This window comes from Argiope bruennichi, chromosome 11 (assembly GCF_947563725.1).
Source record: "Argiope bruennichi chromosome 11, qqArgBrue1.1, whole genome shotgun sequence".
Taxonomy (NCBI): Eukaryota; Metazoa; Arthropoda; class Arachnida; order Araneae; family Araneidae; genus Argiope; species Argiope bruennichi.
In genome coordinates this window covers 91,100,208-91,116,038 of record NC_079161.1, presented here as the reverse complement: position 1 = coordinate 91,116,038, position 15,831 = coordinate 91,100,208, and the positions used below count along the sequence as shown (strand labels likewise).

The window sequence follows — 15,831 nt, the reverse complement described above, 5'->3', positions numbered from 1 at the left end:
ATGATCTTGCTCACGAAATTCTCATGATTTTTCACAATTTTTCAAAGAAAAAAGAAAATTAAATTTTTAGAGCTACAAGCTTTATTTTCATGCAATTTTTTATTTAATTTTAATGAACTCATCTATTTATTTTTAATTTTTATAACCATGCTTTACATTTATATAAAGGCATGTAACAAAATTTCAATTGTTATTTGTAATTTCTGATGAAGAACCATGTTATATTTTTAATTTTCTCCTAATAGTCCAGAAAAGTTGGGATATTCATTTATAAATATCATGTATTCAGATTGGGACAGTACAACTTTATTTTACTCCTATATCAATAAACTAATACTCATACATCAAGAAATGACACATAACTATATTAAAATGTAAAATCATATTTTATTAGCGTTCATACATACAGTTCAGAGATTCTCTAGCAATTTCTTACATAAATTGTTAATTCATTACATACATACAGGGCCAGAATCGGCGATAATAAAATAAATATACGTACATGAAACAGTCTTTAAACGAAACTAGTTGCTTATAGGAACTTTAATTCTTTGATCGGTTGACAAGACCTGGAAGACAGTTAACAAAGCTTCCATTATAGAGGAGGCCAGTGAAGTCTAGCCTACATGCCGCCTTTGTTCCTAAATGTCACTAGATTTTGATGGTAGGAACTACGATGTATTATCACAATTTTGTGTTCCTTCATTTAGGAAAATATAGGATGTAGTCAAGGTTGTCCCTGGCTTGAGCACAGAAGATGTCCCTGTACAACAGCGGTATTTGTCGTTAATCATCAATTTTTGTGTTCGTATCAATACTTGCTTACAAAATTTTTTTTGTTTATTATTAATTCGTATTAATTATCAATTTTTACTTGGTTTACTATAATTTTTTTTGTTTAATATCAAATTCTTGATAATTTATTATCAATTCTTAATAATTATCAAAATTCGCACTGTTTAATAATCAAATTTCGGATTATTATTGGTATATTCTAAATTTCTTTTTACCACCTCTTGTTGATTATCAAACGGTACGTATCAGTTTCCATTAATTGTCAAATTCTAAATTCCTTATCCTCTATTCTTGTATATCAACAAATTCTACATTGTTTCTGATCAACTCTTGTTTATCATTGATCTACATTGCCTATTATCAATTTTTGTTATTAAATCCTGCATTGTTTATTATGAAATCTCACGAATTTTTTTTCTTTCTTAACTCTTTTACTACTAATTGCTCTAAGTTTCCGTCAGCGGCCAGTGGTAATAATCACTGAGGATTGAACAGATAGCTTGCGCTGGATGCATCCATAAACCTATAGGGCACGCCGATTGATTTTACTGGACGCTTATCTTCCCCCATAGGCCACACCGATGGTTTTTGCTGGATGAATATATGCGCCCATAGATCACATCATTGATTTTTGCTGGATACATATATGCTCCCATAGACAACACCAATAGTTTTCGCTACATGCATATACGCGCCTATAGGTCACACCGATGGTTTTTGCCACGCCCATAGTTTTTGATGGATGCATATACGGGCCCACAGACCACAGCAATAGTTTTTGCTGGACGCATATATTCACCCATAGGCCACACCGATGGGTTTTGCTGGACGTATATACGCGCCCATAGTAGTCAAAGAGTTAAATGTGAAGTATTTACTACTAACTTTTGTTTATTATCAAATTCTGTAATGTCTAATTTCAAACTTTGCATGTTTATTGGATGAATTCCATCATGTGAAATGCAAATTTAATATCAAATAGTAGTTTATAATCAAATTTTAGGGCTTTGTGAAATCAGGAACATGGAAAAAGACATTTAAGCAAAATAAAAATTAGATATATTTATCTAAGACATTTGAGTCTATTGTCTTATAGAACAAAAATTGAATATAAAATTTGGTTGCTGCTAAAATTACTTCCATTTTTTTAATGACTAAACGTTTACTGTTGGACATGGACAGCCAGAAACCGAGGAACAGTCATGTCTGTAGTTCAACTAGGCGTAGCACAGCTGGAAAATTCCATATTTTTTACCACATTTGACTGAAAGTAATGAAATAGAAGGTACTCGAAATATAAATATACATAATATACAAAATTTCTATGATACATTAACAATAAGGCACATCTACAAGACCAGAAGAACAGCAGAGGGTAACTGAATACCTCTACTACGCTTCTATATAACGCAGCTAAAACAGCTAACAGACTGGCTTTTTCATCACAGTCTTTGAGCTACTAATTAATTCACACATTAAAAGTAAAACTATGATGATTACAATACGTTGAGTATTACATGATTCCTTCCAATCAGACAAGACTGTCGTCCTGAAAGTTTTCAATCCAGTTAGCTTTCAAATCAGAATGAAATTAACTTGAGTATTAGCACATCGGTCACTAGTTACGCACAAATAACTCCAACACTCGACCAACTTGGAAGCATATAATATATATAAAAAGGAGACTGGGCAGCGCTCAACGCTGCAGTGTTTGTCACACGAAATGTTGAGTTTGTCATAAGTTTGTATTGTTGGAGAGATTACACATTTTCGATTACGCATGAGCGTATCCACCTCCAGCAAAAGAATGTGGAAACAACCATCGTGAGCAAAGACCCGATGTTTCCGGTCATAGAGGATGCGAGGTTGTGGTGTTCCTCTTCTTTAGTAGAGCCTGTGAATAAAAAAAGAAGAAATGTATAAATAAACTATGTCAAACATAAATTTCAATGCATAACAGAGAGTAAATGAAATTTAAAACATGGTGAATTGGTTTTAAACCATAAAGACATATTCCTTGTTGTTGTTGTTACTTATGGCACTTGTACAAGCCCCCTGAAGAAGTCAGCGATTTCAGCCGAGTTTGTGCAGTAGCTTTTGAGGATAAGGACCCCTGAGCACCCGAAGGCAGAAGTCTGACTTCTAACTCATATGAAAATGACACTCCTCGCTTGCACATCTTTTTACAGGATGGCTCTCACACACCTCACAGATAGAACACAGGGTAAAGAACAACCATGCCCGAACCAGGACTCGAACCCGTGACGCCCAGATCAAAGACATATGTTACGCCTAGGCCAGGACGCCGGCATATTCCTTGTGATGGCCATAATTGATTTAAATGGAATCACTTAGAATCCGAGGATGGGGAGACAGAAAGAAACAAAGAAAGAGTATGAGTATGAAAAAATCAATGGATTTTCTCCATCCCTTGTCCCAAAATGGGATATCCTCAAATATAAAAATGAGAAGTTTTCGGTATAATAACTTTATTATTAAATTGTTAATTAGTTGATTTGTTTTAAACCTACAGAGCCATATTCCTTATGATGCCCATAATTGAATTAGACAGAATCAGCGACCTCGGAAAGATGTATTCATCTAAAAATATGTGAAGTTCGGTAACAATCTGCTGTGGAATTTTATCAGATATAATTCGCTGCGACTGTAACTTACTTTATCCAAAAACCATCTGGCTTTGATTTGGAAAAGAAGGAACCACTTTGTCATATTTACCAACGAATTTTACTCAATAGATCGTTCCATTCGAAACATCAAAAGAATTGGTACAGATTCTGGTATTCCACAAATTTAACATTACTGAAAACAAGCTGTACTGAACGCTGATGGTTACATTGAAAGACACCTAATAGCTTATAAGCATTATAAGTTATTACTGGAGCCAGACCTTGAATATTATAGGGCCCTTTAATTTATAAGTTCTTCAATTTAACTTCACTTTTTAATCAACGTACTAAGGATTTACATTAGGTTCATTTGTTCACTTCATTACCTTTATGAAAGATGATTTATTTATACTTATTTATTTTGATGGAAAACTGTGCAGTATCCCTGTTTATACCAAATAATATTAAAGTGGAAGTTCGAGGTTTATAAGAATTAGGAAATGAAACTTATCGGATTCTGAATAATTATCTTCATAAAGTGTTAATATTATCTTGAAACATTGGAACCTGACTAATTATCTTGATTAAATGTTAATATTATCTTGAACCATATTGGTACCTGATTAATTATCTTGATAAAGAATTAATATTATCCTGGGTACTTTATAATTAATATATTTGTAATTTCTATGCAATTTATTTATTTGACAGCTAAAAAATAACGTTTTGAAATCGATCTATTTGTGTGATAACGCAGCCGAGCGGCCGAAGGCAGCTGCCTACTTCACCTAGTCAAAACGTGCCAGTGCCCTTTGTTGCATCAGGTGTAATTATATTGTTGTGACTATTACATTTTCAAGCAGTATAAAATGAGATATATTTGGAACGCCAGGCAAGAAATTAGAAACACCGCGACATACAGTTTGCATAATTCAAGATATTAACATATTAAAAATTGTATTAAAAAAATTGGAAATGGTACATACGTGTAGGTGACTTCCTGTTCTTTTCACTAGAATCATCCTCGTTTTCTTTTTGGTACCAATAAGGATCATTTGGTACTGGACTATAGTAAGGATCTTCTTGGCCCTCTGGTGGTATAGTTGGGTAACGCGGTCTGTTAGAAACTGAAAGTCCAATATCAGGGCATGTTGCTAAAATGAGAAATAAAAACATTTGCTATTGAATTTTACATTTGAAAATTAAAATTGCATATAAATAATAAAATAATATATATATTTTTAATTTAATGTTCTTTTATTTTATATGTTTTACTTACCATGCCTTGTGATTCTCATGCCATAAATAAGAGGGTCCTCGCCTCTGATGCAACTGTGACCAGCTTCTTTGATGTAAGCTTCTTTTCCACCCTGCAGCACTTTCCCAGACTAGAAAGGAGTGAAAAAAAGAAAGTAAGGAAGTCAGTCACACAACAATACAATCAATCATTTCATTCTTAGAAAAAAAATATTACGGAACAAGTATCTCTTTTTCATCACAAACATAGAATTTACTCTAATAAGTGAATTGTACAGAATTGGAAGAAAATATGAGCTTACAAACGGAAAAAGTGACAGAAAAAAAAAGAAAAAGAAAGTTAAATCAATTTGGCAATAAAACTTGCGTGCCAACTTGGCAAAAGAATGATTTTATTGCTTCGCCTACTAAGATATACTTTTCAGGTGCACTTAATTTTAGAATTTTTGATTTTCTCATTTGTTGTTAAGCAGCAATCGTAGTTGATTTATAAGAAAATTGGACATACTTATATGCCTTAAGTGTCCTTTTCATTCTTATGTAAAGGACACCTGATTGCAAAGGGCATTTTTTCTTGAATATTTGAAGCTTTAGTGCCATCTGTTATCTTGAAGGAATCAAACCAAATTAAAATACTACATAAATCTAAACTAAACCAAATATAATAAAATATAACGATTCAACGAAAACAGTAAATAATTACTATTCATTTCCGAATATGTAATACGACAATTTGTGCAAAAACGTTTTATATTCAAATGAATGCTCAGTGCTCAGGTTCGATCAATCAAATTAATATTCAGATTCAATCAGTCAAATCAATTTTCAAAATTCATTTTCAATCAAACAAATCTATGTTAAATCAATCAAATCAATGTTCGAAATATATGTTCAACTATTGAAATCAATGTTCGAAATTCATGTTCACTCAAACAAATAAATGTTCAATTATTCAAATAAATGTTCAAAATTCATGTTCAACCACTCAAATCAATGTTCAATCGCTCAAATCCATTTTCAATCGTTCAAATCAGTCTTCAAAATTTATTTTCAACCATTCAAATCAGTGTTCATATCAAACAAATGAATATTCAATTTTTCCAATTAATGTTCATTTTCAGTCAAGCAAATCAGTGATCATTGATTAAACAAAACAATGTTTAATCAATAAAATCATATTTATGTAATAGATAGTAAGTTCATCGCATAGTTGTAATTTTCAATTCCACTACTTAAGTTGCAAAAAAAAAAAAAAAAAAAAAGTAAACAGCAAGAAGATTAATAGCAATTTATTGTGGCAGAATTTGATGACATAAATCAGAAAGAGTAAACAAACTGCACAATATACTTACGAAACACTGAAAACCATCCATCTCCCTCCTCTGTGTGTACGTGAAAGTGACCCCGCCAGGTTCCTGCCAACTTCCCAAGCATCTATATTCACGCTCTGCAAGAAGAAATGCGACACCATGAGCAAAATGATGTAGACAACTAAACAATTTATCATTTTAAATCACATGCAGTAAAGCATTTTTACATTGCCCACCAGTAACCCATAGGGATAAGTTTAATTTAGTTATATTAACGTTCCGTTTGAAGGCAGGGGTTATTTTGAGAAGGATCTCTAATTTTTGAACCCCGATAAGATGACGAGGACAATACCTGAACTGGCAACGCAATCTCAAAACTGCCGCAATGCATCAACCGAAGGACGTTTGACCCGGTGGAATTGAGTCTTCAGCTTCAAACCCTCCGGTTCCGAAGTCAAGATATTAGTACTAGGTCATCACGGTCTTGTGGACAAAATCATCATATGGCCAGGAGACATGTGATGTACCAGAAAGAAGAAATTTATATATTCAATACTCTGGTGTATTAACCATTATTTAAGAAAATGTAGACTGATGTGCCTTTTGTCAACTGCGAGTGGGATAGGTTTTGGAAGTTTCTCTTCTATCGAAATAAAATAGTGGGTCAACGTCACACAAAAAAGCAATATACTTCCGTTAAGCCTGCGTTTATTTATTCTATTTATTTGCAAGGAACAGTAAAAAACATATTCTTTGACATCTAATAATTTTCGAATTTTTTATGTCCAATCCTTCAAGAGTTTTTAGATCTCTTTAGATCTTTAATAATTAATTGCTACTCTAAAGCATAGGATAAATGAGAGATTTAGTTTCGCCATTTAGCACATAATAAAGCAACAAAAGCTAACAAACTCGCCATTTTTTTTATTTTAAATGGAAACGCATGATCCTTAAATGTATCAGCAAGGGACGTCTATCCCCATTCTCCTCCACTATACGAAAAATGTCGCCAAAAAAAAAAAAAAACAGCTACAACTGGAGATATTTCTATAATTAGTTCTATCACTTTGCAAGTACAACTACTCAATCGCAATGTTCTATTTTTATTCTAGAAATATAATTTCGAATAGAAATTTCTTTTTGTTGTGATCAGACTCAATTCATCAATATTGTTTGACACGATTAAATGAATACTTTTAAAATGGTTAATGAATAGTTGGTCACCGAAAGCGACAGGTCAAATAGTTTATCATAAAGCAACAAAAGAAGCGACATTCGCCATCTATACAAGAATTTAAAAGATTCCATTACCAAACCAAAGCTATCATTCAAAATAATTGATAAATAAATCAATTTGAAAGTTTTCAGAAGTTGAAAAAAATGGAACAATTAACCAAATACTGATAATCAAAATAATTTCTCATGCATATTCGACCAGAAAAATCATTTTATTTAAAGAAATTTCGGGCAAGCTAATTTATTGAAAATAAATTTTATTCCAATTCTAAGTTTCTGAATTCTAAACATTTTCTATAACATTGCTGCCTTACTCATTTCAAATTTTACAATTTTCAACTGCTCTGAAAATTTCTGAATTTTCAGAAGATAAATGAAACGAAATGATAGATTCCATCGTCAACATCCAATTTAAACGAATCAGTAAGAATGAGGAATACAATTTCGAGGAATTTGAATCATTCAAAAGAAATTTTTCCAGATTCCCAATTTTAAAAGTATAAATACCTTCGATGATATTGCTTTTTACAAATTTCAGATTGTACAAAGGTTTCTAATACTCACAAAAGTTCAATGTTCAAAGATATTAAATTAAATCGAGCGATCGGTTCGACCATCAGTCATCCAACTGAATGAAAAGGTCATTTTTTCCGGTCAAATGTATATGCAAAGAGTAATTCCAAAAAAAAAAAAAAAAAAAAAAATGTTGACTCATTCAATATAAATTTTTCCCGATTCCCTATTTTCAAAATTATAAATATTTCCGATAATATCTCTGCTTACAAAGTTAAGATTTTATAAACCTTTTTATTGCCCTCAAAAAATTCAAATTACTTAGTACTTAAATGAAATAATCGAATTTATTATCAATTATCCAAATGATTACTTTAAATGAATCATTTTCTTTAGCTTAAATATACGTGAGAAAAGTAATTCCGAAAAATATTGATTTAGTCAACATAGATTGTTTTTCCGATTCTATATTTTTATGTATATATTTCCGACGATATCTCCACTTACAACTTTTTTACAAAACTTTTTATTGCTTTCAAAAAAATTCTCAGTAGTTCAAAAAAAAAAAAAAAAAAAAATCTCAAAAGTTCTCAGTAATTAAATGAAGCGATCGAATGTATTGTCAATCAACTAAATGATTACTTTAAATGAATCATTTTCTTCAAGTCAAATATATGTGAGGATAGTAATTTCGAAGAAAAAATTTGATTCGTTTAACACAGATTTTTTTTCTTCTGATTCTATATTTTCAAATCACAAATATTTCCGAAGACATCCCTATTTACAAATTTAAGATTTAACAAACATTTTCTTGCTTTCAAAAAAATTCGAAGTATCTTAGAACTTAAATGGAAGCAATCGAGTTTATTGTCAATCATCCAAATGATTATTTTAAATGAATCGTTTCCTTGAAGTCAAATATGCGCCAGGAAAGCAAATCCGTAGAAATGGATTCATTCGAAACAGACTTTCTTCCGATTCTATATTTTCAAATTATAAAAATTTCCGATAATATTCCTGCATCAAATTTAAGATTCAAAAATTTCAAAAATCAAAAATTCAAAATCCGTAAAAAAATTAAAAATTAAAATTCTTCAAAAGAAAATTCAAATTCCTTATTAGTTAAATGAAGCGATCGAGTCTTTTGCCAATGATCCTAATGATTACTTTAAACGAATCATTTTCTTTAGATCAAATATGCGTCAGGAAAGAATAAACTGATTCATTTAAAACAGATTTTCTTCCGATTTTAGGTTTCCGGATTATAATATTATCAATGCCATTAACGGTTAGTTAAGACATTAAAAATGACATTGAATTTTATATTTCGCTATCTTTTTCACTAGTCCATTACGAGTTAAAAAAAAAAAAAGTAAAGTAAAACTAAAAGACAAATAAACCCATCCAAGAGTTCACTGATGCTAACTCAGCTGGAAAAGTCGTCGCATATCAACATCGATCTAAAGTATAATTTTTCACGCATATTTGACAACCCGAGCAAATTGATTCATCGGGTTAAAAGTTATTTTTGCAGAAAGGGTTTCAGAATTGGAAAACTCAAAACAAGTCAGCGAAACAGCAATCAATATCATGGATATTAAACACTGAACCAGAATTTCGAACCGGGTCTACATCAACAGGTTGGAATTCCGACAGCAGTGTTTGTTCTCCCCTCAGGTGACGGTCCACATTCCAAAGCAGTTATTTGACGCATTTTGGGGAATGAGAGGTGGTTTCAAATGAGGGTGGTTTGCGTGATCACCGAACCGTAGCAGACAGATCACTCAACCCGAAGGGCTTCTCGGCCGGTCCGTCACACAACTGTTGTGGACGGATATCTGCAAAATAGGGATCTCGAAGGAACTTGTCACATCCTAACACACCTGTTGCTCGACGATTTCTCCCGTTTCAACAAAGAGAGAGAAGGGGGGGGGGGGGAGGTAATCTTTTCATTGCGTTTCAAGAGGCAACAGGTTGGAATTAGCTTATAGATGTTTCAATTGAGATGAAAAGTATGTGAAATTATAATTTTATGCTACGTATATCAAGGCTTCATCAGTTCAGCATTTCTTTAAAGTCGAAATAAAATAATAAGAAATAGACTCCAAGCTCTAGTAGGATAGCATGAAAATATTGCGGGCTACAAGTGATGATATCTCTAAGGGTCATGACATTTCATATAAAATAAAAATTGACGGAATCAGACAATAGTTTCAGATGGGGCATTATGGCTTTGCAATTTACCTCTACCAATAATAAAATTTAAAAAAAACCAAAGTGTGTGTGAGTGTGTGTTGATGCTCTATAGTTCAGACCGTATATTTTATAGCAACCTAATTTGGCACATATATACTTTGGAGGGTGGGAATGTGCACCTCGGAGTGATGTTTTTAAAATTGTAATTATAATTTTAATTAATTAAAAATTAAGTGAAATTCAGAAACTGTTTTAATTTATTTTTGTACAATAGTTTCAAAAAATTATGCAGAAAGATAATTTTTACACCATTCAAAAATTTTTAAAAATTGTCTTCTTAAAGGCTCTAATTTAATAGTCCCCACAAATTTTCTAAATTTTGGCATTTTTTAAATTTTTTAAAAGTATTTTTCGCTAATTTCCAAAAGTGAATTACAATTTTGTCTCTGATGTCCAAACCCTTTTGATTTTTTCATCAATCTAATCACGTGATTTTCCATCAATGTTGAAAGATAAATAAAAGTATAAGATTATAAAGTATTATGTTTAATATATATATATTTATGTGTGTGCGTGCGTGCGTGTGTGTGTGTAATTTACAAGATAAATAAAAAAGCAATTTTAGAATATTGCGAAATTTAGAAGACATATACTGGATATTTAAACCTTTAATAGCGCTATGATGTTGCGAGAGACCATGTCCATTACAAAGGTTCATTTACACATTAAATAAAAAATATAAAATAAGAAACCTTAATGCCAGACAGCTTGGTAGAAACATAGACATGACCTTATTTCTGAACTATTTATCTGAAATCAAATATAAACAATATTCCCAGGGAACCAGTTAGTCACCTGAGGCGACTAGTTTTAAATTTTTAGATGTTCCGAGCTTCCTGCCATTATCAGCAATACTCTCACGCACTACCACATTCACGTATGTTACACCTTGAAACTGTATATTCTGAATTGTGCTTTCTGAATGAAATTTGCCATAAAGTCTTGCCATTAAAATTGCAGATCTGCGGTAAAATTTTTGTTTCAGTCTTCGAAATAAAAAAGATCAAAAATTCATACTCAATTCTTATTCGTTACTGTCAAGGCCTTATTATTAAATCCAGACCATTGTTTAGTGAAATCACGCCTTTAGAAACTTCCGAATTCACAAGAATTTTTACGATAGTTACTTAATTTTGCGATTTTATTTAATTATAAAGGCAGTACGACTAAACTTAATTAATTACAATTAAAATCAGATATTTTATAAATTAATTTTGGATCATCATTTTAGGAATATTCTTAGTTAATTATATTGCTAAAATGATGATTTTATATTATGTTATTTTATAATTGTAAAAACGAATGCAGTGCCGTATAATTAAAAAAAAGTGTTGCAATTTAATAATTAAATATTATTTTTAAGTTGTGTTGGGAAAAAGTTTTTTCATTTTATTTCACTATTTATGTTTGAATTTTTTCATACGTCACAACTGGTGCTTTAAAAAATGATATGCAATTTAGTATTTTGCTATTTCAATTCGGCAAAACTCGCTATTTAATGGTATATATATATATATATATATATATATATAGATAGGTTCTAGGCACCATCTGCCGCATGCAAAGTGTCATCGTGGTTGAAGCAAGTCAATAAGAAACTTTGTGAAATGCAATAAAATGCTTTTCTCTGTTGTTTCTTTACTGTTATTGGTCATTTTCTATTTTCTTCTTAGTCTGTCTAGCGCTGGTGATTTTCCCGCTACAAATCCATTCCAACGCTATTTATTGTCCTTTGCTATGGAGAACACATTCGAAAAAAAAAAAGTTGGTGTTGCCATTTCAAGATTTTGGCACTGTAATCGTAACTGTTATTTTTCATATGATTCATAATTCATTTCATTTCATTGATTTCATATTTTTCATATGAGGGCGTACCTCAAAATACCTTGAACTAAAATCTTATATCACATCACTTTTAAAGCAAAATCGTGGCTGAAGACTGAGAAAACACTTTGAATTTTTATCTTCGTTTTATTTCATCTCTGGAGACCTGATTAAATGTACAAAAAGCAAGGACAAAATACGTCCGTTCACAATGCGGCACAAAAGCAGAAGAAACATGAAAGAGAGCGAGAGAGAGGGTATATTTTCCCCAGTGCTTATATACTATGAGATTAGGCGAGGGACTCATAGGGATCTTTTAAAAATAATTCGCTTGGTTGACAATGTTTTTTATCCCTTCACTCTGAGTGCGGGAACTTGACGATGTCAGTAATTTCAGAGCTTTCATTGCATTAATTAAATAGAAAATGTGGAATGGGATCATGAAATAAGAGAATATTTTAGAATGAATTAATATGGGATAAATTAAACTAAAAATTAGAAAAATAATTAAGTTTAAATTAGATTTTAAAATTTAAAATATCATTACACACACAGAGAGAGAGAGCATTGCGTAAAGGCAACTGTCACTAAACAATGAAACTCAAAATAAAACAAGCCATATTATGCCATTACACGGCAAAATCCAGAGGAGAACAAGAAACAAATATAGACAGCTACTATTAACAATTAGAAAATAAAAATTAATAATACTTTTATTTAAGACCGTCCCGAAAAAATCACTTGTCATCGACAAAACAATGTTTCTGTCCGAAATAATGCAAATAAATTAAAATCTGGAATTCTGCAATCATTTGCCTATGATAATTTTTTTTCCCAAACAAAATTAAAAATTCCAAGGAGTTTTTAATAATTTATCTGCACTCCAAGAACCACATTCGTAAAAATGCAACTAAACAGCATTCTTACTATTCATCATTTTCGTAGCCTAAAGCGTTCTAAACAGCATTCTTCTTAATGTGCATCAACTTCGTTAATACCAGCGTTTGAAACTTGTAACGAAATAGAGTCTTTAGAATGCAAATATATATAGTTTTACAATTAAAATTTTTCCATTATAGTTTATTTTAATTTTAAATTTTATTATTAACTCACCAAACTTCAGCTTAGACATCCAGTTAGTTTGTTAAGAATTTTGGCCGAGTTTATTTTCAATTCATTCTCTTATGCATAGCTTAAAATCCCTGATTCTTGTAAAAATACATTTAAATATAAAATTGTGACGCCCATTGTGTACTTTTTAAATAGCCTTAAGCCTAATCTATTCATTGTACATATGAACCATTTTTATAGAGAAACACGACATCACAGCACTTATCAAAAACACTGCTTTCCATTCTATCCATTTTCCAACTTTTGTATTTGAGTTACTTCACCTTATTAATACAAAAATAATTTGAACCGATATTAAATAGAAACCTTTTTTTAGAAGAATAAAAGAAAATTTTATGTTTAAATATTACACGATTAAAGAAAATTACACGTTTTAATATTGCACTATAAAATAATATTACATGAAAAAAATTATGCGATTAAATACTACACGATGAAATAAAATTGCACAATTAAATATCATACAATAAAATAAAATTACACGATTAAATACTACACGATGAAATAAAATTTAACAAAAATCGTACAATAAAATAAAATTACACGATTAAATACTACATGATGAAATAAAATTACACGATTAAATACTACACGATGACATAAACTCACACAATTGTATATTATACAACAAAATAATATTACACTATTAAATCGTACCTTATGACATAAGATTACAAGGATAAAATTATACGATTAAATACTAAACGATGTCATAAACTTACACAATTATATATAATGAAATGAAATAAAATTACACGAATAAAATTATACGATTAAATACGAAACGATGACATAAATTTATGCAATTATATATAATACAATAAAATAAAATTACACGAATAAAATTATACGATTAAATACGAAACGATGTCATAAACTTACACAATTATATATAATGCAATGAAATAAAATCGCACGACTAAAATTATACGATTAAATACGAAACGATGAAATCAAATTGCACTAATAAATATTATACAATAAAATAAAATTACACGATTAAATATTGCACTATAAAATAAAATTGCACGAATAAAATTATACGATTAAATACGAAACGATGAAATCAAATTGCACGAATAAATATTATACAATAAAATAAAATTACACGATTAAATATTGCACTATAAAATAAAATTGCACGAATAAAATTATATGATTAAGCACTTAATGCTTAAATAAAATTGTACGAATAAAATTATATGATTAAGCACTTAATGCTTAAATAAAATTGTACGATTATATATTATACTATAAAATAACACGATTAAATATTATACAATAAAATAAAATTACACGATTAAATATTGCACTATAAAAAATTATATGATTAAGCACTTAATGCTTAAATAAAATTGTACGATTATATATTATACTATAAAATAACACGATTAAATATTATACAATAAAATAAAATTACACGATTAAATATTGCACTATAAAAAAATTATATGATTAAGCACTTAATGCTTAAATAAAATTGTACGATTATATATTATACTATAAAATAACACGATTAAATATTATACAATAAAATAAAATTACACGATTAAATATTGTACTATAAAAAAATTATATGATTAAGCACTTAATGCCCAAATAAAATTGTACGATTATATATTATACTATAAAATAACACGATTAAATATTATACAATAAAATAAAATTACACGATTAAATATTACGCAATAAAATACGCATGCATGGCCACAATGACTTTTATTTAGGATGAGTAGAATAAATTTTTGTTCAATGTTTCTCCACTGAAAGTTAATCTATCTTTTTTTTACATTCAATCCAGAACAATAAAGCGTTCGTCTAAAAATCCGTTCAGTTTTTGACAGACTATAATACAAACAGGTATATAATAAATATTGATATATTTAGTACTGGAATCGGTATTTAGTACACCAAAAATAGAAATTAATTCCGTTTGATTATTGTATAAAATCGGGCAGATATTTCCAATCAACACGAATGCATCCATGTCCTTCTTCTAAATTCGTCTCAGAAATATTTATTATTCTTTTTAGATGAAAATCCCCGAGGCGGGGCAAGAACTGAAAGACAATAGATGATCTTCTGTCGAACATCCGCGTAAGATTATCGACGAAGTCATCAACTTTATCAGCTTATACGTCATTATGTATCGGAATGGTATGGTATTACTTCCATTGTTTTTCTATTCGGCTGGAAAATAATTACGGATATTTTATTTTTCGCTGCTCAAACAAAGTAACTGATGTCAGCATACTTTTAGAGATTTTGTTGAAGAGTTAAGCAAGTAGCTCGTTTTTTCTTTTTCTTTCTTTTATTTTTAGTCTGTTGTGTTTACTTTTCACACCACTTTTGCCACAATCATTTCCGTATTTAAAGATAAGGAAGATAATGTATTATCAATGACATTCTATTTTAAATAAGAATTAATTTTCATGAAAAGTGTTTATTTTTTTAACTTGTGATGACTTTCTAGATTCTCTAATCCGAATTTCGTTCATTTAAATGAATAGTATCGTCATAGTATAGAAAATTTCAGCAATGATTTTTTTTTTTTAAAATTCAAGTAATCATTGTTAGTAAGAGAATGAAAAAAAAGTATTTCTATCGATCCATAAATTAGTAAACGTACAGCAAATCTCTAAATCCGAATTCAATTAATTCTTATGCTTGATATTTTTATTTAGCGGAAAATACCAACCATGAAAACAAATAAGAAATCCTAGTTCTTAATAAGCTAATGCTTTCCAAGTATTAGAAACCAAACTGCAAATTCATTAATCCGAACTCCAGTAATTCCCATTCTTTTCATCGAATAGAAAATACCAGCTGCAAAACTTTATTTTTTGAATTTTAATGCAGAGTGCTAGACATAATAATGGAAA

The 15,831-nt window shown here is 30.0% G+C and overlaps 1 protein-coding gene across 1 annotated transcript in view; it reads right to left on the bottom strand.

Annotated features, from left to right (window-relative positions):
• Positions 1–367: 367 nt before the first annotated feature.
• The window catches only part of LOC129957449 (uncharacterized), a 107,968-nt gene continuing 92,504 nt past the window's right edge, over positions 368–15,831 (bottom strand). The window contains exons 12-15 of the mRNA XM_056069766.1: positions 6,032–6,126; positions 4,702–4,810; positions 4,409–4,576; positions 368–2,689 (exon numbers count right to left, since the gene is read on the bottom strand). Coding sequence (XP_055925741.1) covers positions 2,556–2,689; positions 4,409–4,576; positions 4,702–4,810; positions 6,032–6,126 — 506 coding nt within the window. The 3' untranslated portion in view covers positions 368–2,555. The remainder of the gene's footprint in view (positions 2,690–4,408; positions 4,577–4,701; positions 4,811–6,031; positions 6,127–15,831) is intronic.